Source organism: Salminus brasiliensis, chromosome 7, assembly GCF_030463535.1.
Source record: "Salminus brasiliensis chromosome 7, fSalBra1.hap2, whole genome shotgun sequence".
Taxonomy (NCBI): domain Eukaryota; kingdom Metazoa; phylum Chordata; class Actinopteri; order Characiformes; family Bryconidae; genus Salminus; species Salminus brasiliensis.
In genome coordinates, this window is record NC_132884.1 from 42971240 (window position 1) to 42993936 (window position 22697).

Consider the following 22697-nt stretch of genomic DNA (forward strand, 5'->3'; position numbering starts at 1 on the left):
AGCGTCTTAAGTACTTAGTAGAGAACCCTTCTGCAGCCTGCCTACAGTGAAGCATGGCGGTGGCTCAGTGATGTTCTGGGGCTGCTTTGCTTCCTCTGGGTCTGGAAACCTGCAGCGTGTGGAGGAAGGGCGAGATTGAGTCAATCATGTATCAGGAACTTCTAGGAGAAAACCTGAAGCCTGGATGTCATTGGACCTTCCAACAGGACAGTGATCCCAAACACACCTCAAGTCCACAAGGCTTGGTTTCAGAAGAAGTCCTGGAAGATTCTGGAGTGGTCGTCACAGTCGTCTAACTTGAACCCCATAGAAAATCTTTGGTGGGATGTGAAGAAGGCGGCTGCAGCAGCAAACTCGAGAATATCAGTGAACTGGAGGACACTGCCCATGAGGACTGGGCTGAGCTTCCTCAGGAACACTGCTGCAAGAAGCTGGAGTCTGGCTGTGCATCACGTTTGCAGCAGGTCAGAACCGCAGAAGGGTTCTACTAAGTACTGAAGACGCTGGTGATGAAGGGTTGAGTAAGTCTGAGACTGCAGTCGTCATTAAGAGCAGTAATGTGTGCTGAGTGTGGAGAAAGCGCTGGTTCTGTTAGTTAAATTGGGCTTGTTTGATTGGTATATTGTAACACTTTGCTGATAAATCTAAATTGCAGTGGAGGTGAATACTTTCGATTGGAACTGCATATCAAATAAAGACAAAGACATCATCGGGGGTAGATTTGATATGCTTTACTGGGATTGTAATGTGATACTCAAGCGTGAACACAGTGAAATTGGCCTAAGAACACTACTCGTGCAGTTGTACACAGTGATGGCGGTGTTTTCGGTCTTTGGTGCATGGCTTTTTCACGTACGCTTCATGTACGTCTCTGCAGCAGTCAATCAAGCATGGTTTAACGTCACAAATGATATTTAAAAAAAAAACAAAAGCCTAAAATCAATCAGTACAATCACATAAGTACAAATCAATCTTCGTTTTTTTGTTGCTTAAAAGCTGTAACATTTTGAAAAGTAAAATGAAAATTCAAAAAAAGGTTTAAGCTTTTTCAGAAGTTTACAGTTTCAGAAAACTCACCAAAAACATGCAGGTAGACACTGAATACACAACATGAATAACTAACAAATGGAATGAGCGTTATATAAACCCACACTAAACTAAAAAAAAAAAAAAAAAAAAGTAAAATATATAAAAATAGTAAGAAATGTAAGGCCTTCTACCTTCGAGTGCAAGCGTTAATGAGTGGTGAACATTAGAATTGCTAGAGGCCTTCAGAAGATCTTAACACGGCACTGCTTTTGGCTCCTGTACTGGCAATGGCATCTGCTCCATGATCCGTGCTCCCTACAGCTACACTAAATCTCCAATAAGGATTCAGACACCACCTAATTCGTGAGCTCACCTACTTTAAGGTGCACCCACTGATGTTCACCAAGATCTCCAAGCCCAAGCATAAGCTAGAGGGGTATAAAGTCCTCCAGCGCTGGGCTGCAGAGCTCCACAAGCAGTAGTGATGATGGAGCTCCATCTAATACCTTTGGGATGAGCTGGACTGGCTGAACTAATCATCCAACATCAGCACCTGACCTCACCGATGTTCTTACACTTGTGTGGCTGAGTGCAATCAAATTCTCCTCTCATCAATGTTTCAACATCTAGTGTAAAAGGAGGCTTTTCCAGAAAAGTAGAGGCTGTTACTGCAGCAAAGTAAGCAAAGAAAGGTATCTACAACTCCAGTCCATAGTACATCCTCCATAACTACAGTCCTAACATGTCTAGTGGCACAGTATCGGTCAGTTTGAAGAGTGGTAAAGTGTTTATAAAGGCAGTTCCACAGAAAATCCTTCTCTTACCTAAACTGTAAGCTTACCCTAATGTCCTGTATGTCAGAGGTTTGCGTTAGTATCTCTAAGCACTCGTCTTCTCAAGAGTTTGACTTCCCCTTTTTTAAATAAAATAAAATAATGGTATTAAAATACCAAATACCATTAAAAAGTTATTATTCTGACATATTCACCCATAAGAGCCCATGGTGACTTGTGTTACACTCACTTAAGAAGGTAAGGAAACGTCTTACAGCACATTGTCCCTCACTTTAACTCATCTACTGAATATCCTGGATGCGTCACAAGACAGGTTGTGAATGTTTGAGACCTTAGCGCACTTGGGCTCTGCAGCAGGACAATGATCCAAAACGCACCAGCAGGTCCACCTCTGAAACTCTTAAGAGAAAAACTAAATTAAGACTTCTGAGTGGTCTAGTCAAAGCCCTGCCAGACTCTGATGACATTAAAAAGGCGGTTAATGCCTGAAAATCCGCCAACGTGGCCGAATTACAACAATTCTGCTGAGATGAGTGGGCCAGAATTTTAGTCTTTAATAATAAAAACCTTCATTTAAAAACTGCATTTTGTGTTTGCCTTCTTTGTGTAATATTTACATTTGTTTGGTGAGCTCAAATATCAGGAGGGGGTGAACACTTTTTCACAGTGTTTTTGAAGAGACCACTTAATTTCTTGTCTTAAATCTGCCTCTCTACGTGTCCGGCAGCTGTTTTATTCCAGACATTTCATCAAACAAAGCGAACAAAGAGCTGCAGACTATGAATGGCATAAAGTCCCAACAGCAATGTGAAAGACTAGTGGAGAGCCGGCCGAGACATGAGAGCTGTGATTGGCCGTCAAGGTTATTTTTTCACCATAGTGATTCTGAATGCTCTCAAAGTTTAGATATTGGAACTGTGTTTAAATCTGATTATTAACTTCTTTACATTATAATTATTATCATAATTGTCATTATCATAATTAACAGTTGTTATTTCTGCAAATAAATAAATGCTCTAAATAGTAATATTTTTATTTGGAATTTAGGGGAAATGTTGTCCATGGTTTATGTAATACGACGCTAATGTTCATTTCCCTAAAACACACTGCCTATAAACAGTAAAACCAGAGAAACAGATCATGTGGTCTCTTTATTTTTTTCGGAGCTGCATAGGTTACATCTGGATTTTATCTTTCAAATATTTACAGAAAAAGTCATGTGACCTCTTTTATCACTATAAGAATTCAATTATTCAAAACAATACTGAGAACTGAGTCTGGGCTCTTATGGGTTCAGTCATTATATTGAGATACTAACTCAAAAGTCTGACATACTGCTGCCAGTGTGCCAGTATGCCAGCAGTCTTCCACTCTTAGGAAGTCCAAAGGAAGCTTAAAGCTAAATGGAGCTAAATGGAATATTCTCTATATCACAATCAACACGATTTCGGCAGTATAGGGACCTACACAGCATGAGTCAATAACAACACTTTGGCTGAGTACTAGACAGTCTGCTGTCAAGCGGAAAGTGAAAGACGCGAGCGTGGATCCTTCTTAAGGCCTGAAAAAAAGAGCCTGCATGGAGCGACTGAGCAGTCTAATGTAACAGGAATTCCAAACCCTTAACCTGTATTTCCTCCACCTTTCCAGCAGGTTCTGCTGCTCACAGGCACTTCCTCCATCTTTAGGGGAACACTGTCATTAATCAACGTTATCATAAATGCAGATTTATCATCATAAACCCAGAGTTCTGTGGTCTCAAGCTGTGGTCCTGACTGGTAATGAGAAGCGGTCCAATCAGCTCTTTCAGCTCTGAGTGTTTATATTGCTTTACGTTCTTCAGGAGAACAGTGAGCTCCAAACATCATGTAGAACAGATCTAACATTTAGTGGCTTATAGGGGAACATTTTTCTCTCTGCCATTCAAATGTTTAGAAACACCTTCTATCCTGTTTTTAATAGAGAAAACATTAAAGATGTATATATACTTCTATATCATTTATCAAAAAACATTACCAACATACCAAAATATTTCAAATTTTCTGGCATAATGTAAATCTGACGGTTGTTTTTTTTATGTTATATCAGAATTGTATGATGAATGGACCAACAGAAATGCTCCACAATTGACTCTAAGCTAAGGTTATTTTACTTCTGTAAAGCAGCTGTTTTGGAGATACAAGGTTTTTGTGTGACAGCAGTGCTTTACTGATGCAGGATGTAGATTTTAATTAAACTAGACAAATTTTTATTTATTTTATTTAATATTTATTTTTTAAATAATGTCTTTTTTGTAGTTATTTTAAGTCAATAAGTTAAATTTAGTTGTTTATTTGGCTTCATTTCTGCCTTAAATTCACAGTGAAATTCTGGGCTTTCTAATGAACTGGGGTACGTGCACAGGACAATTCTAACAGAGTTTGGGCATCACTGTTCAAGTGACATCTTGATGTTCTGAGTGTAAATAAGTGTACTAATGTTCTACAGAAAAAACGTAAGCTCTGCACACAACACATTTTATTATATTTTTCGGTCGTATAATAAAATATGCAGCAGATTAACTCTGTAGATTGTTATTTACACTCATAACTTCAACTATACATGTACTTTGACCAGGAGTACCCAAACTTTTGCATTTGATTGTATTGTTTTATATTATTGAAAACACTTATAATTCTCTAAATATTAAACAAATTCATATGTTGTACATCTTATAGCTGATCCCTAAATTAACTACTGCATTTCAACCCCAAAGTAGGAAAGTATGGACGTACACAACAACAACAACAACAACAACAACAACAACAGCAGCAGCAGCAGCTTTGGAAATCTGCACGTACTGTAACATTTGGAGCTCACTGTACTGCACCGAAACTAACACACCTCTCTGTCTGGACGCCCCGACACTCCAACATTCATAATTCACAATAATAATCCATCACAAACACAAACACAAACACAAACACAATGCTCTCTCTAATAAGTGACTTTGACCCCCTGCTTAAATAGATATTGGCAATTCTGACACTGATGTATTTACTATAATACTCTGCCTGTACGATTCTCCTCTCTCACTGATTTGTTTTCCACCAGTCAGTCCATCAGTTCACTGCTTCAGTCAGAGCAAGGCAGGCAGGGACAGGAGAGCACAGGAAAGGCATCCGTGTGATAAGTTGCATTGGTGTCACCTTGACGGATGGTCAGAAGTTGGACACAGTAAAGCGCTCATTCAGCTAGTTGTTGTCTTCCTTCAAGTCAAACCTGTTTTTTGGGGAATAAATAAATAAATAAAATTAATGGAAGGGTTGTGAGCTACAGGGACGGGTAACATTCTCAGTACATCTGTTTAAAGCAGGTTTATTATCTGTACTGTTATAGCTAATAGGGTTGTTTATCATAAATGCAGGAGTTTAAGCTTTTATGATGTTAGATGTTGGTTCTTAGGAAGAGAATCCCTGACCTTTAATAATTAAGCTCATCTGCATTTCATTGCAATTCCATATAAAATATTACACATCTTGCAGATGTTATAAAATAGGCCTGTTTTACAGTTACAGTAATACTGCCAGTTCTGTTCTGGGTGTTAGCAGACACTGTTTTATGTATGTTTATGAAATGTGAGGTTATTTAAGATTAAAGAAGAGAATAAATAAATAAATAAATGTAAGGGTTGTTCAGAGAGTTCTGCTGAAGGGTATGTCTGTTCATCTGGTACTTAACTTACCATTCTGTGACTCCTGAGAGGAAGTCAACCTGCGCCAGATCTACTTGCACCTGTAACCATTTAAGGTTAATCATTAATGTCACAATAAACTACAAAAAATAACTGTATACATTTATAATAATAATAAGAAGAATAAGACTGCAGTTCAAATGTAGTACAATAATATAGATATGGAGAAAAATATAGTACAGTTTCTGCTCTTTTAATTGAGTTAGATTGAGATACAGTACCATACTTTCACTATAGTACAGTTTCAGCTCTTTTAATTGAGTTAGATTGAGATACAGTACCATACTTTCACTATAGTACAGTTTCAGCTCTTTTAATTGAGTTAGATTGAGATACAGTACCATACTTTCACTATAGTACAGTTTCAGCTCTTTAATTGAGTTAGATTGGGATACAGTACCATACTTTCACTATAGTACAGTTTCAGCTCTTTAATTGAGTTAGATTGGGATACAGTACCATACTTTCACTATAGTACAGTTTCTGCTCTTTAATTGAGTTAGATTGGGATACAGTACCATACTTTCACTATAGTACAGTTTCTGCTCTTTAATTGAGTTAGATTGGGATACTGTACCATACTTTCACTATAGTACAGTTTCTGCTCTTTAATTGAGTTAGATTGGGATACAGTACCATACTTTCACTATAGTACAGTTTCTGCTCTTTAATTGAGTTAGATTGGGATACAGTACCATACTGTCACTATAGTACAGTTTCAGCTCCTTAATTGAGTTACATTGGGATACAGTACCATACTTTCACTATAGTACAGTTTCAGCTCTTTAATTGAGTTAGATTGGGATACAGTACCATACTTTCACTATAGTACAGTTTCTGCTCTTTTAATTGAGTTAGATTGGGATACAGTACCATACTTTCACTATAGTACAGTTTCTGCTCTTTTAATTGAGTTAGATTGAGATACAGTACCATACTTTCACTATAGTACAGTTTCAGCTCTTTAATTGAGTTAAATTGGGATACAGTACCATACTTTCACTATAGTACAGTTTCAGCTCTTTAATTGAGTGAGATTGAGATACAGTACCATACTTTCACTATAGTACAGTTTCAGCTCTTTAATTGAGTTAGATTGGGATACAGTACCATACTTTCACTATAGTACAGTTTCTGCTCTTTAATTGAGTTAGATTGGGATACAGTACCATACTTTCACTATAGTACAGTTTCAGCTCTTTAATTGAGTTAGATTGGGATACAGTACCATACTTTCACTATAGTACAGTTTCTGCTCTTTAATTGAGTTAGATTGGGATACAGTACCATACTTTCACTATAGTACAGTTTCTGCTCTTTAATTGAGTTAGATTGGGATACAGTACCATACTTTCACTATAGTACAGTTTCTGCTCTTTAATTGAGTTAGATTGGGATACAGTACCATACTGTCACTATAGTACAGTTTCAGCTCCTTAATTGAGTTACATTGGGATACAGTACCATACTTTCACTATAGTACAGTTTCAGCTCTTTAATTGAGTTAGATTGGGATACAGTACCATACTTTCATTATAGTACAGTTTCAGCTCTATAATTGAGTTAGATTGGGATACAGTACCATACTTTCACTATAGTACAGTTTCAGCTCTTTAATTGAGTTAGATTGGGATACAGTACCATACTTTCACTATAGTACAGTTTCTGCTCTTTAATTGAGTTAGATTGGGATACAGTACCATACTTTCACTATAGTACAGTTTCTGCTCTTTAATTGAGTTAGATTGGGATACAGTACCATACTTTCACTATAGTACAGTTTCTGCTCTTTAATTGAGTTAGATTGGGATACAGTACCATACTTTCACTATAGTACAGTTTCAGCTCTTTAATTGAGTTAGATTGAGATACAGTTCCATACTTTCACTATAGTACAGTTTCAGCTCTTTAATTGAGTTAGATTGAGATACAGTACCATACTTTCACTATAGTACAGTTTCAGCTCTTTAATTGAGTTAGATTGAGATACAGTACCATACTTTCACTATAGTACAGTTTCAGCTCTTTAATTGAGTTAGATTGGGATACAGTACCATACTTTCACTATAGTACAGTTTCTGCTCTTTAATTGAGTTAGATTGGGATACAGTTCCATACTTTCACTATAGTACAGTTTCAGCTCTTTAATTGAGTTAGATTGAGATACAGTACCATACTTTCACTATAGTACAGTTTCAGCTCTTTTAATTGAGGTATGAGGACACAGTACTCATACCCATACCCCTAAAGCCAAGAAAAGGCCCAGAACAATGCAGTGAGAGTATCCAGTGACCGACTAACCTGACCAATGATGTCTTTGTCTCGACTCATGAAGGACGAACTGTGCTTCAGACACACACTTAGCACCCGCTGCCGAGCGTCGTCAGCACTCAAGTCAAACTCAAACCTGTGAAACAGAACTCAGTCAGTTAATGAGCAATAACTGAATAAACGCCTGATTAAAACACAATGATGATTCAGGTATGAAGTAACAGGTAGCAGATGTCTCTTACAGCTAGTACCCATTCTAGTTTCTGATACACAAACACACACAGATATTAAAGCTCTCTCAGATTTACACACAACTCCACACACTCCTCCGTACCTCTCATTAAACTCTGGGTCCAGGTCTTTCTTCTTCACAGCCGTTTTTCTCTTTGTGGCCTTGTTCTTATCTGGCAGAAGAATCAGCGAGACGTAGGTGTCTAAACCCTCTTTAGATGATGTAACCAGGCTCCTGAACACAAACACACACACACACACAGCGTCAAACACTGCCTTCAATTATTAACTCAATTTAACATCAAACATGACATTTAAATTATGCTGTGATATGTGTAAGTTAAATTGAGTTAAATTGATGGCTGTGCTCATGGGTGTGTTTGTGGTGAGGTGCAGCGTGTGTTTAGTCTGGAGGCCAAAAAGCTAAATTCTGGTCTCATCAGACCAAACATCCTTTACTGAAGCTTTTAACTCTTTCAGAGCAGATGAATTAAACTGATCTCCAGCTGATGTTCAGTGACTTGGAATATACTCCTCAGTAAGCCTCTCTCAGAGCTGAGTGGAGTGGTCTTTAGTCTGCATGGCGTGTTTCTGTAGACAGGAATGCTTGATGCCTGATTAACCAGTGACTGAAGCTTCCAGACGGGTGTCTTTATTCTACAGTCACCAGAGATACATTTACTGTACTCTGATCTCCATTACTCAATTAAACTGCGAGACTACCAGCACCACCTGCCTGCTGGAGCTCTGCTGGATTAGGTCAGTCACTTTAACGGATAACATTTTAAAAGAATAACAGATAGATAAATAGATAGGTAGACAGAGAGATAGACAGACAGACAGATAGACAGAATAACAGATAGATAGATAGATAGATAGACAGACAGACAGACAGACAGTTGGGCAGTTAGACATATATAATCAGGCAGACAGATAGACAGATAGACAGACAGGTACCGAGAATACAGAACAGACCTGCAGGCGTGAACGACAACAGCGAGCTTCTTCTGGTAGGACAGTGAGAGTCTGATCTGGCCGGTCGTAGCTGCCTGCTTATTACTCAGCACAGGCCCGGCTCCCAGCGCCACGAGGGCTGCCATCTTAGAGTTCAACACCTGGATCCAAACAGAGAGCAAGCTGGGTCAGCATCACTGCAGAGCGGCTCCTCCTGCACATGTACCCTGCCTCTGTGCTTGTGCAGGCTTTCACACTCACTGACTCCTGACAGTGTGTAGGTATGATACCTTAAGCTGCGCCCTCAGGAGGATCTGACTCTCAGGCAAAGCTCCATCCAAACTCAGCCACTGGTCCAGCAGCAGCTCTGGCTTGGACATCAGCTCTTTCATTGGCAGAACCAGAGAACCCATAGGCTGATCCCAGCCACTTGAGAGCTGTTGAGAGAGATTAAGGATGAAACCCTCTGAGCCCCCGATTACAGACATTCCCCAACATCTCCAAACATGAGAAATGTCACCTTAATCACGAGCATGTCTTTGCTGGGATCATGAACGAGGAAGTTGAACACTTCGTGCCACTGAGGGCAGGTGGTACGGTCACACACCTGTACAGAAAACAGAGCAGAATGTGATTTACCTTATTACTTAACTTTACTGTGCAAAAGTCAGAGCGCCCTTTATTTATTTAACTCCAACTGGAAATTCAGTAAATTCTTACGTTTTGTTCCCCTTAACTTAATATTTTTGTTGCACAGCCCTCAAACGATTCCTGACTTCTGCACCTCTCAGCAGGTATTTTGGGCCACTCCTCATGAGCAAACTGCTCCAGTTGTCTCAGGTTTGAAGGGTGCCTTTTCCAGACGGTATGTTTCAGCTCCTTCCAAAGATGCTCAATAGGATTTAGGTCAGGGCTCATAGAAGGCCACTTTTGAATAGTCCAATGTTTTCCTCTTAGCCATTCTTGGGTGTTTTTAGCTGTTTTGGGTCATTATCCTGTTGCAAGACCCATGACCTGTGACTGAGACCAAGCTTTCTGACACTGGGCAGCACATTTCTCTCTAGAATTCCTTGATAGTCTTGAGATTTCATTGTACCCTGCACAGATTCAAGACACCCTGTGCCAGATGCAGCAAAGCAGCCCCAGAACATAACAGAGCCTCCTCCATGTTTCACAGTAGGGACAGTGTTCTTTTCTTGATATGCTTCATTTTTCCATCTATGAACATAGAGCTGATGTGCCTTGGCAAAAAAGTTCAATTTTTGTCTCATCTGTCCATAGCATCCACCTAGCGACAACATGTGAACCACCTAGGATACCATAGCATACCACTTACACCGCAGTACAACACCACAGCAGCCAGCTAGGATACCATAGCAACTTCTTCAAACACATTCAATAATGTTGAGGTCTGAACTTTGGTTGTTGGTGGAGGGTCGGTGTAGGTAAAGGTCTTTTGGAGTCACTTGAACCCTGCCGTTGTGTCGTCTCTGGCTGCCGCAACCTGAATTTGACTGCATTCAGCCCCACAAGAGCGAAAGCATCAGTGCTGCAGGGCCTTATGCACCTCAATAACACCCTGATGGCATTGTAACCTAAGGGTCATGTGCTCAGAGCTGCTCCAGAGCAGCCCTTTCTATTGGCCAGTGCTTTTCTATGAAGATTACACAAACTGTGGGTGGACCTTAACACATGTTTCAGCTATAACTCAGCTATTAGAAGGTGTCTGAATACTTTTGACATTTAAGACATGTAAGTATGCATGAACCACATGAAGAAAAAATATCCTGCCTTAGTTTTGTAGGACGTTCCCCCGAGCAGAAGTTCAGCTCCAGCTTTGGGCTCCTTCCCACTCTTCTTCAGCTGTGCAAAGACACAAAGCAGGGCATAAACGTCTACTGTGGGTAGTTCTGTGTGTGTGTGTGTGTGTGTGTGTGTGTGTGTGTGTGTGTGTGAGTGTGTAACTCACTGGTAGGGCTTGAGCTCTTTCAATAAGGATGGACAGCAGAGCCGCGGAGGGTGAAGCTTTATTCTGGTAGGACTGAGAATTCTGCATCTGCAGCACCTAATAGTCAAACACACAGAAACACAGGTGATTATTATACACACACACACACACACACACACACACACACCTGTACAGCACCGTCAAACACGTCGCATAAAGCTTATGAAGCCGGGGGTCAGCGTACAGGGTCAGCCAAGCTACAGCGTCTGCACCCTGGAGCAGAGAGGATTAAGGGCCTTGCTAAAGGGCCCCACAGAGGCAGCTTCAATTCATTCAGTTTTAAAAGTCAGCCTTAATTTAAACTCGGAATATATTGAGGGTGCCGAGGCGATACAGACATAAAACATATACAAAAAAAATAAAATAATTTAGTATAGTAAAATAAAACAATAGATAAATTATAAATAAGTAGAATTCTGATATAAAAATGATATAAAAATGTCAAAAACGTCAAACAGCAAAAACATCAATAAATAAAAGAGTGAAAACAACAAGAAATTAGTTAAGCACTAACTAAAAATAAACTAGTATAAAATTAAATCTATCTATCTATCTATCTATCTATATATATATATATATATAATTAATATAATATGAAATACAATTTCTATTCTAATACTAATATTTTAATATAATATAAATGTATAATATTTAATACATTTATATATATAAATGTATTAAATCTTATAAATGATTTATTTTATATAAACAATATTAATAATAAATAGAAATTGTATAAAAAGTTAAATAAACTAAAACAGACTGAAATCATACAGGAATCTAACTAAGATCTAATAAAACAGTCGCAGGCTGAGTGGAGGTGGTCAGAGGGTAAAATGAGGAGCGACACCAGCAAGCCCAAAAAAGCTAAAAGCTAATTTTCCCAGTTTAGTAAAGGGTGATTCAATCACCGAAACAAGTCTGGGTCTCGAACCCATAACCCTGTGACCTATGACCCAGAGCTCTGATGGAGCACACTGCTCACCTGTATTTGCTTCTGGGCTTTTAAGACTGATACAGGTTTCTGGGTTTTGTCTCCTGTATATCCCTGTTTACAGTGTGCAATATTTAAACACACACTGCATAGCACAGCTAACGAGCTCCCATTGTTCATAGTGTTCATAGTGGTTTACAGCAGCAGGAAGAGAGGATTCATGAGACGAGAGCCACTGGTGAACGTGGTTTTTGGCATATAGCTCTTACCTGCTGCAGCTTGTCAGGCTGGGTCACTGCGGGCACCCATTCCAGAACCAGGTGAAGACGGCCATGTTTCACATCACTCAGAGTGAACCACTGAGACCGAGAGAGAGTTAAAAAAGAGAAATTACAGGCATGTTCCTGCAACCAGGTACAGAACTCAATTATACAAATTCTTCATATTTCATCATTCATATTTAATAATGCTTCAATCCATAGAAATCCTTCATATAAAATCTATTTTAAAATAGAAATATTTTGTTGTTGTGGCCAGATGTAGATTAAGAGCACCTGGGAGCAATTAAGGGTTATGGGTAGGGGGTAAGAGAACATTACGAAAAGAGAAGGCACTGTTCTATTAGTCCTGGACCAACAGGAAGTGTGGGTAGGGGGGTAAAAAGGGGGAACAGGAAGTGTGGGTAGGGGGAAAAGAACAGGAAGTATGGGTAGGGGTAAAGAGGGGGAACAGGAAGTGTGGGTAGGGGTAAAGAGGGGGAACAGGAAGTGTGGGTAGGGGGAAAAGAACAGAAAGTATGGGTAGGGGTAAAGAGGGGGAACAGAAAGTGTGAGTAGGGAATAAAGGGGGGGAACAGAAAGTGTGAGTAGGGGATAAAGGGGGGGAACAGAAAGTGTGAGTAGGGGATAGGGGAACAGGAAGTATGGGTAGGAAAGTGTCGTTAATTCTCCTACCCATACTTCCTGTCAGTCCAAGAGATTAAACCAGTGACCTCCTGGTCCCAAGCCCACTGCTCTAACCTTTAGGAGTAACAGGTTTTGATTTGATTGTATAATTTCCCATCATACTTTACATCAATGGGTCTTTGTTGTCAATGAAATCAGTGAGCATCACTGTAAATGACCTGTAAGAGCATGTGTCAGAAGTGTTCTCATTGCTTTGATTGCTTCGCCTGTTCTAATCCCACAGCGCCCCGAGCATCTCACTCTGATAAACAGACCCGTTTGTGTAGCAGATGTTTTTGGCTCGTGTTCTATGAACCAGACCCTCAGTGAACTCACCTCATCGTTGTACTGGGATCTGATGATATCTCCAAGCTTAATCCTGAACCTGTTGTGGACAAAATAAATCAATGAATAGTAAGAAGTTCTTCTGCTGCTGAATAAAAGATGGAGGGGACTTTATCACACGAGACAGTCAGACTGATGGCGGACGGTGGCTGGGACAATGCTGTTAGATGGTACTCACCTTCCGAGGAAGTCGTCAGAGTCAATATCTTTGTCATAGAGCTCAAACTTCACCTCTAGATTAGGATCAGGACTCATCATCATCTGGTGTAAACAATCATATCAACAAATAAATGAATCAGGGTGAAGTCTGCTGAGCAGTACATTTACTCATATCTTTTGATTTTGATAACTAAAGATTAGATAATAAAAACCTATAATATATAATATTAATAATAGATTAAATAATAAATGAATATATACAGTACTAATATTGTTATTAGAACAGGTGTGTATCATGATGCTCAATTCGAAGTCTGAACTGATTCTTTTTGGTTTATTAAACACAATTATTCATGAATATTAAAAGAAAAATAAATATATATATAAAGATAATGTATATATTTCAGTTAGGTGTGAGCTGTTAGCTCCTACCTCATACATCTCGTTCCAGGTGGGGTTGAGGTTCTCCTTGATCACGTGACTCTTAAAGGTGGTGCCTCCAACGTTGATCTTCACATAGGGGTCACTCTTCCCCTTCACCATGCCTCCCATCAGGCTGTCCATGGCCACCAAATTCTGCGCCTCCAGCAGGTGGATACGCAGCACCCCCTACAGGCAGAACGGAGGAATGAAATCCACTGATTTATCATTGGGAAGTAAAACATTAAGATCGACCTATGAGAGTAACTCCCCCAGTTCTGACTATAGACACCTAAACAGCCTCATATTAATAATTATAAATGATAATCTGAGCTATTTAGTCTAGAACACACTGCAACAGCACACACACACACACACACACACACAAAGGAATCTCACCTGAGAGCCAAAGCTGGGGTCAGGACTGGTGTGCTGGGGCAGTGAGGGTTTGGATTTGGTGGTCTCTTTCTTCTCTTCAGGGGCAGGTGGTTTGACAGGTGCAGTAGGATGGAGCTTTTCATGAGAACTGAGTAAACACACACACACACACACGTACACACACAGGCCTTAATACACATGAACTAAAGTATTTTGAATGATCATTAAAGAAACAAAAAAACAGCCTTTTTAGTTTAGCTGGTCAGTCTGCTGGTCAGTGAAGTGTCAGAGTGTCCCCACATTAGTTTTAAGAGCGCCAATTAATAAGTAGAGAAGTACTGCCAATAGAATAGGACTCTCTGGAGCAGATAAACATGAACCTATTGGCACCATGCTGCCTAATAATGCCAGGCGTGGGCTAGAGGGGTATAAAGCCCCCCAGCAGTGGAAAAACTGTGTTCTCTGGAACGATGGTGGAGCGCCATCCATCCATCCATCCAATCCAATCCTTTTAAATGGGACGAGGTGGGGTGGTGATGATTCAACATTCTGACCTCACTAACGCTGTTGTTTGCTGAATAGGAAGCTTTCCATGGACAGCAGATTTTACAGCTGTCCCAATACTTTTGTCCATATAGTGTGTTTGTGCATATATATATATATATATATATATATATATATATATATATATATATATATATATATATATATATATAGATAGACAGATAGATAGATTTTTGTATATATTTATATATAATATATATAAAAAGGATAAAGGTGCACGTATTCGTCACTGTACAGTGTGGACTGTACAGCGAAATGTGTCCTCCGCATTTAACCCATCTGGTAGTGAACACACACTCACACACACACACGTGTTAGGGGCAGTGAGTACACACACACACCCAGAGCGGTGGGCAGCCAACTCCAGCGCCCGGGGAGCAGAGAGGGTAAAGGGCCTTGCTCAAGGGCCCAACAGTGGCAGCTTGCCGAGCCCGGGAATCGAACCCACAACCCTGTTATCAATATCCCGGCGCTCTAACCGCTGAGCCACCACTGCCATTATATATGTGTGTGTGTATATATATATATACATATATATGTTTGTTTGTTTATTTATTTATTTATTTATACATAGATGGAATTCCATGGAATTGAAACAAATTGTTGCCAATTAGATTCAAAACGTTTATGAAACGTATTCATCTTTTGTACTGCAGGGGGCGCTGTCTGCAGTACTCTCCCCAGTGTCTTAAACAGCTCAATGTGACATGCTGCAAGGATCTTGCTTAAGTTAGGTGTCCTCTGAGGTTTTTCTAATGAGGTTTCCCATCATTAAATGCACACAGAATATGAATATAAAGGTTATAATAAGGTTCATTAAGAGCACTGTGACTGCCTAATCCCCCCCCCCCCCAAAAAAAATAAAAAATTAATGCAACTATGCAAATATTATGAAGCCCAGCCCCTGTAACTCACCGCTCAGCCGCTCTGTCCGAGTGTTTCTGCTCATGGTCGTCTTTAGATTCTGATTCGGAGGCTGTGATTGGCTCCTCCCTGTCTCCTCCCACAGCGGCCACAGAAGGCGGGGCCTTACTCGAGTCCTGTAAACAGAACAGGTGTTTTTACATTTATGGGCATTTAATGTAAACCCACACACATTACACACACTCACACACTCACACACACACACACACAGATTACACGCTCTCTTACCTTTGCCTCGAGGCTGGGGGGGTCATGACTCACATCTGCTGCTGGTAACTTCTGCTTCTCATCGGGACGTGCGACAGCTATTTGTACAGTGGAGGCCACAAGCTCATTAAGCCTGTTAGACACACACACACACACACACACACACACACACACACACATTAGTACATACTGAGCCTGTTCACACCTAGTATGTGGTTTCACTGAGGCAGGACTCTTACCTCGGAGTCGTCTTGACCTCCTGTTTTATCTCCTGACTGGCTGCTGGTGCAGACTGAACAGCACTGGCTGGTGGTCTCCCCTCACTCCTCCCACCCAGCGAACTGTCTGCGGCAGCATGCTTGTCAGCAGGTTTATCTGCAGGCTTGTCTGCAGGCTTTTCCACAGGTTTCTCAGAGTGCTTTTCGGGGGCCTTCACCACTTTCCTGTCCATCTTTGAAGCCAAAATCTGGAACCCAAATCAGATACGGTTCCTTCATTCAACGCCGCCGAGCGTCTCAACTGCAGCTATATGCAGCAGCCAGAGGACTGTATTACCTTCAGTTGTGCCCTCAGTAGGATCTGGCTCTCCGGTCCAGCTCCATCCAGACTTTGCCACTGGTCCATCAGCAGCTCTGGCTTTGAGAGAAGCTCTCTGGCTGGCAGAACCAGAGAACCCAACGGCTGTTCCCATCCGCTCTGGAGCTGAGGGAGGGAGAACCGTAGCAATGAGATGCTGAGGATTTGTTTCGTACACAGCCCAAAAGGCAGCGAAAACAAACTCCAGCTTACCTTGATGATGAGCGTGTCCTCGTTGGGATTGTGAAGCAAGAAGTGGAAAGCCTCACCCCACTGAGGAGAGGTCGAGCGATCACACACCTGTACAGGAGAGACGGATTAGGGAGTTAAGGTAGACGAAGGAAGCAGGAATCTGTATTAAATACAACTGATCTGAATCTAAACCACTGCCTATAAAATCTTACCCCACACCCTAATCTTAACCCTAACCTCAACCCTAACCCTAACCCTAATCTTAACCCCAACCTTAACCCTAAACTTAACCCTAACCTTAACCCCAACCTCAACCCTAATCTTAACCCTAAACTTAACCCTAATCTTAACCCTAACCTTAACCCTAACCTTAACCCTAATCTTAACCCCAACCTTAACCCTAAACTTAACCCTAACCTTAACCCTAATCTTAACCCCAACCTTAACCCTAAACTTAACCCTAATCTTAACCCTAACCTTAACCCTAATCTTAACCCCAACCTTAACCCTAATCTTAACCCCAACCTTAACCCTAAACTTAACCCTAACCTTAACCCTAACCTTAACCCTAATCTTAACCCCAACCTTAACCCTAACCTTAACCCTAACCTTAACCCCAACCTCAACCCTAACCTTAACCCCAACCTTAACCCCAACCTTAACCCTAACCTTAACCCTAAACTTAACCCTAACCCTAAACTTAACCCTAACCCTAACCCTAACCTTAACCCCAACCTTAACCCTAAATTTAACCCTAACCCTAATCTTAACCCCAACCTTAACCCTAAACCTAATCTTAACCCTAACCTTAAATCTAATCCTAACCTTAACCCTAACCTTAACCCTAACCCCAACCTTAACCCTAACCTTAACCCTAATCTTAACCCCAACCTTAACCCTAAACTTAACCCCAACCTTAACCCTAATCTTAACCCCAACCTTAACCCTAAACTTAACTCTAACCCTAATCTTAACCCTAACCTTAACCCTAACCCTAATCTTAACCCCAACCTTAACCCTAAACTTAACCCTAACCCTAATCTTAACCCCAACCTTAACCCTAAACTTAACCTTAACCCTAATCTTAACCCCAACCTTAACTCTAAACTTAACCCTAACCTTAACCCTAATCTTAACCCCAACCTTAACCCTAAACTTAACTCTAACCCTAATCTTAACCCTAACCTTAACCCTAAACTTAACTCTAACCCTAATCTTAACCCTAACCTTAACCCTAAACTTAACCCTAACCCTAATCTTAACCCTAACCTTAACCCTAAACTTAACCCTAACCCTAATCTTAAACCCAACCTTAACCCTAAACTTAACCCTAACCCTAATCTTAACCCCAACCTTAACCCTAAACTTAACCCTAACCCTAATCTTAACCCCAACCTTAACCCTAAACTTAACCCTAACCTTAACCCTAAACTTAACCCTAACCTTAACCCCAAACTTAACACTAACCCTAATCTTAACCCCAACCTTAACCCTAAACCTAATCTTAACCCTAATCTTAACCCCAACCTTAACCCTAAACCTAATCTTAACCCTAACCTTAACCCTAACCTTAAGAATAACCCTAACCTTAACCCTAATCTTAACCCTAACCTTAACCCTAACCTTAAGAATAACCCTAACCCTAACCTTAAACCTAAACTTAACCCTAAACTTAATCTTAACTCTAACCTTAACCCTAATTTAAATCTAATCCTAAACTTAACCCTAAAAACTGTGGATTTGACCATAAGTCTGCATATATGATCTCCTACAGAGAGAAAGAAGACCCACCTTGGTTTTGTAAGAGGTTCCACCAAGAACAAGTTCTGCTCCAGCTTTAGGTTCCTTCCCACCTTTCAGCATCTACACACACACACACACACGCACACACACACACACACACACACACACACACACACACACGCACACACACAGATAAAATAACTATACACCATCAAAACAGGTCTGCCTTACTGTGAGTTAGACAAAGTACCCTTCAGTTAGACAAATTATAAAAAATATAAATGTGGACGCCTGCTTCTTCAGTGTTTTTCTGCAATCAGGGGGAGTTAACAGGGAGTTCAGTTCTCTTTGCTGCACTAATAGCTTCTAGTCTTCTGGGAAGGCTTTAGGATTATTTGATTGCATCTAGCCACACAATCAAGCATCAGTGAGGTCAGGTAACGCAGCCCAACCGCTCCACAGCTCAATGCTGGGGGGGTTAAACTCCACTAGCGCACACTAGGCATTGAGCATTGCGAGCTTAGGGTCATTCACTCTCGGCTGTCCCCTATTGGTCAGCGCTTTTCAATGAAGATTATAAGACAGGTGGTGCAAGGGATGTCTGGATACTTTTGGACATACAGTGTGCATTGACCCAGATGATCAGGGTTTACTGATTTGGTGTATCTGTGCGTAACTCACTGGTAGTGCCTGAGCTCTCTCAATGAGGACGAAGAGCAGCGCTGCAGAGGGTGAAGCTTTATTCTGGAAGGCCTGGATGGACTGTAGCTGTAAAGCCTGAAAATCCCAAAGTCATTTATATTTGCATTTGTGTGATTAATGATATATTTAACAAGAGCTATATAACATATATACCTGCTGCAGTCTGTCAGGCTGGGTCACTGTGGGAACCCACTCCAGAACGAGATGAAGACGGCCGTGCTTCACATCATTCAGAGCAAACCACTGAGAAAGAGACAGAACGGTTAGCCCAGTGTAGCTCGGACTGAGCCACGGCTGATAGATATGGGGTCCTATCTTACACCCTGCAGCAAGGTGCCAACAGTCTATCTTCACTCCTTCCTCCTGCGTGGTTTAAACAGCAGCGCTGCTTGTGAATTTCTCTACACTGATGGGAGCGGTGGTCTGAAATGAGGGGTGTTCAGGTCAGTTTCTGGAGTATTGCTGTGAATCTCAGCAGCAGAAAAGCTCCACAGCAGGAGCTCCACTGACTGAAAACAGTCCAGACAGACGTTCATCAACAGTCAGACGCTCGTTGCTATCTTGGCAGTGAATTGTCAACACAGGCGTGTGCAGCCAGACGCTCGTACACCCCCCCACCCCACCACTGCAATAGCAACCTGCCAAGGTCAGACTGACCGCACCTGGCTCTTAAAGGGGGCGGAGAGAGACAAGCTGATTGGTTTATTACTGAACGTTACTCCCAAAACAAACACAGCCCTGATTCATTAAGAGACTCAGTACATGACTTTTCTGCGTTTCGAGGCGAGCAAGGAGAACTTTTCCCGTCGTTACCATAGCAAAGACCGCTAAAATAGGGCCTTTACTGTCTAAAAATAAATAAATACCTTAATCCTAACCATAAACTTTTCCCTTAACCTAAGCTTAACCCTAACACTAACCCTAACTTTAACCTTAACCCTGACCTTAATCTAAATCTTAATCCTAGCACTAACCTTAAATCTATTCCGAACCAAACCTATTCCTAACCTGAACCCTACCCTAAGCTTAACCCTAAGATTAACCCTAACCATTACCTTTTGGGATTAGGTTTAGGCTTAAATGTAAGGTTTAGGTTGAGGTTAGGGTTAATCTTAGGGATAAAAAAATAAATGAATATGGAATTTAATCGAAAAAATAAGAAGATTGTGTGAAGAGTTCCTCAGTTCCTCACATCAAAAAACCCTAACATGGTCTCCTAACAGCATGATAAAGAAGGCCCCTCCAAAGCTGAAAAAGGCTCAACTTCTGTAAAACATCTGGTGAACATCTAACGGGAACTATTGAGAGCATCCTCTGCCAGGCATGACTGTGTGGTATTTCTATTTTGATTTCAGTTTGACTTTAAATTTCTCATTTTTAACCACTGTGAGGTGCTTTGGATCATTGTCTTGTTGCTTGACCCAACTGCGCTTCAGCTCGTAGGCAGGTGATCATAGTTTCCTCAGTGTAAGTGCAAGGGGTTGAGGTCTGGATGCAGCAGAGCATCACCAAACTACCACACTACCACCACCATGCTTCACAGTTGGTGTGAGGTTCTAACTTTGAAAGCAGAGTTAGGTTTTTATCAGACAGGAACAGGGCCTCTCTGTACTGTAGCCTGACTGGACAACCTGTGCAGTGCCACGTTCACTCTGAATTAGACCCAAATATATATATATGTACTGTACTACTATCAAATTAATATTATCATGTAATAAATAATGAAAAAGTAATAAAAAATAATGATAGACTAAATATAATGTGAAAATGTGAACAATTAGTAGCTCTGTAGCTATAACACACTGAACTTTCTTTACTGTCTTTACTTGAGCAAATAAGATTAATATGATTAATCACTATCAATTATTTTAATTATTAACAACCCAAGCACAGGTACAAGGAATGAAAGTGTAACACTGAGTATCTTACTGACCTGGTCAGAGTACTGAGCCTGAATGATTTCATTCAAACTGATGTGAACCCTGTTAAATAAAACACACACACACACACACACACACACACACACACATTAAAAAGAGATTGCACTCATTTTACATTAAAAAAGGATATGCAGAGATTTTAAATGCTCCTAATTAAATAAAAGTATTACACAGCATCAATTTAGCCCAATATAATGCACATTTTGTTCTATTATTGATGTATCTCTGTTTCTAAATAAAATGTTGTTTTATTGTTTATTTATTTATTCATGTTTTTTATTGTTTATTTAACTTTATTCTTGTCTTAGATTTACCTTGAAATGTAATCAGCTGTGAAACGTAAGTATTCTGGGCTTTCCTACGCCTCACAGAATGAACTCTTCATTATTCTTCATTATGTGAAAGTTGTGTAGGTGCACAGGACATTTCTAAAAGACTTTGGGCATCACTGTTTAAATAATGTTGATGTTCTGAGTGTAAATAAGTGAATAAATATTCTACAGTAAAAAAATAAATATATATATATACACACACACACACTAATTCAAGTTTTGACAGCGATGATTAATAAGCATGTCCGTCTTCCTACCTCCCCAGAAAGTCATCTTTATCAATGTCCTTATCAAAGACCTCTACAAGGACTTCTGAAGATGGTTTGGTGGTCAGAACCAGCTGTAATAAAGAACGAGAGAACAGCTGTAACATCTGAGCACAGCGAGCTCTTTAACCAGAAACATTCACTGAATGCTGAGCAGCAGTGCAGAGCAGCCAGGAGGCAGCCTGAGTACCTCATACATCTCGTTCCAGGTGGGGTTGAGGTTCTCCTTGATCACATGACTCTTAAAGGTAGTTCCTTCAACACTGATCTTCACATAGGGGTCACTCTTCCCCTTCACCATGCCTCCCATCAAGTTGTCCTTGGCGATCAAATTCTCAGCCTCGAGCAGGTGGACGCGCAGCACCCCCTACAGGCGGAATCAGTAAATACATAAATAAATGGAAATGGAAAGGATCTGAACAAATTATTTATTAATATTAATATTATGAATACTTTATTATTAAATAGCTCTATTCAAAAACCCAACAACACAGTACACAAAGCTTTACAGATAACAATACCAGAGCAATAACACACACAGATACACAGTACTAGACATGGGCAAGAGCGACTGGAGGAGCGGTCACTGATGATACAGATCGTACAGCCCACACCTAGTGAACATCTGTGCAAACTACACCCTACGCCCTCGCTCCCTGCCCTCGCTCCTCACCTCAGTCCCAAAGCTGGGGTCTGGACTGGTGTGCAGGGGTCTCAGGTCGGCTTCACTGGTGACCTCCGGCTCTTCTGGAGTTTCCTCGGTCTCCATCTCCTCCGCAGCAGTGACAGAGGAGGTGATAGTGACCGGAACCAGTGGTTCACTGGACCTTAGGACAAAAACACACATGGTCAGATTTTTTATTAACACTAACTTTAATTTTATTAATTTAATAGTATTAATATTAACTCTAATATTGATTATTACCAGGGCTCTGAAAGCCATACAATGATAATTTACCCCTATAGCCAATTCCTGCCCAGCAATTAATTCACGTAGGACCAAAAGTACCTGAGACCTTGACTTATTTTAAGTTATAAATTGGATAATATT

At 40.6% G+C, this 22697-nt stretch overlaps 1 protein-coding gene across 1 annotated transcript in view; it reads right to left on the reverse strand.

The window, feature by feature from the left end:
- Positions 1–716: 716 nt before the first annotated feature.
- Positions 717–22697, reverse strand: part of esyt1b (extended synaptotagmin-like protein 1b) — a 59283-nt gene continuing 37302 nt past the window's right edge. Inside the window, exons 27-52 of the mRNA XM_072684932.1 lie at positions 22320–22473; positions 21837–22013; positions 21638–21720; positions 21042–21090; positions 19262–19351; positions 19088–19183; positions 18455–18526; positions 16685–16771; positions 16451–16597; positions 16135–16361; positions 15917–16028; positions 15680–15804; positions 14222–14348; positions 13835–14011; positions 13422–13504; positions 13235–13283; positions 12224–12313; positions 10982–11077; positions 10804–10875; positions 9533–9619; positions 9303–9449; positions 9034–9173; positions 8162–8293; positions 7858–7963; positions 5548–5597; positions 717–5084 (exon numbers count right to left, since the gene is read on the reverse strand). Coding sequence (XP_072541033.1) covers positions 5057–5084; positions 5548–5597; positions 7858–7963; positions 8162–8293; positions 9034–9173; positions 9303–9449; positions 9533–9619; positions 10804–10875; positions 10982–11077; positions 12224–12313; positions 13235–13283; positions 13422–13504; positions 13835–14011; positions 14222–14348; positions 15680–15804; positions 15917–16028; positions 16135–16361; positions 16451–16597; positions 16685–16771; positions 18455–18526; positions 19088–19183; positions 19262–19351; positions 21042–21090; positions 21638–21720; positions 21837–22013; positions 22320–22473 — 2803 coding nt within the window. The 3' untranslated portion in view covers positions 717–5056. The remainder of the gene's footprint in view (positions 5085–5547; positions 5598–7857; positions 7964–8161; positions 8294–9033; positions 9174–9302; positions 9450–9532; positions 9620–10803; positions 10876–10981; positions 11078–12223; positions 12314–13234; positions 13284–13421; positions 13505–13834; positions 14012–14221; positions 14349–15679; positions 15805–15916; positions 16029–16134; positions 16362–16450; positions 16598–16684; positions 16772–18454; positions 18527–19087; positions 19184–19261; positions 19352–21041; positions 21091–21637; positions 21721–21836; positions 22014–22319; positions 22474–22697) is intronic.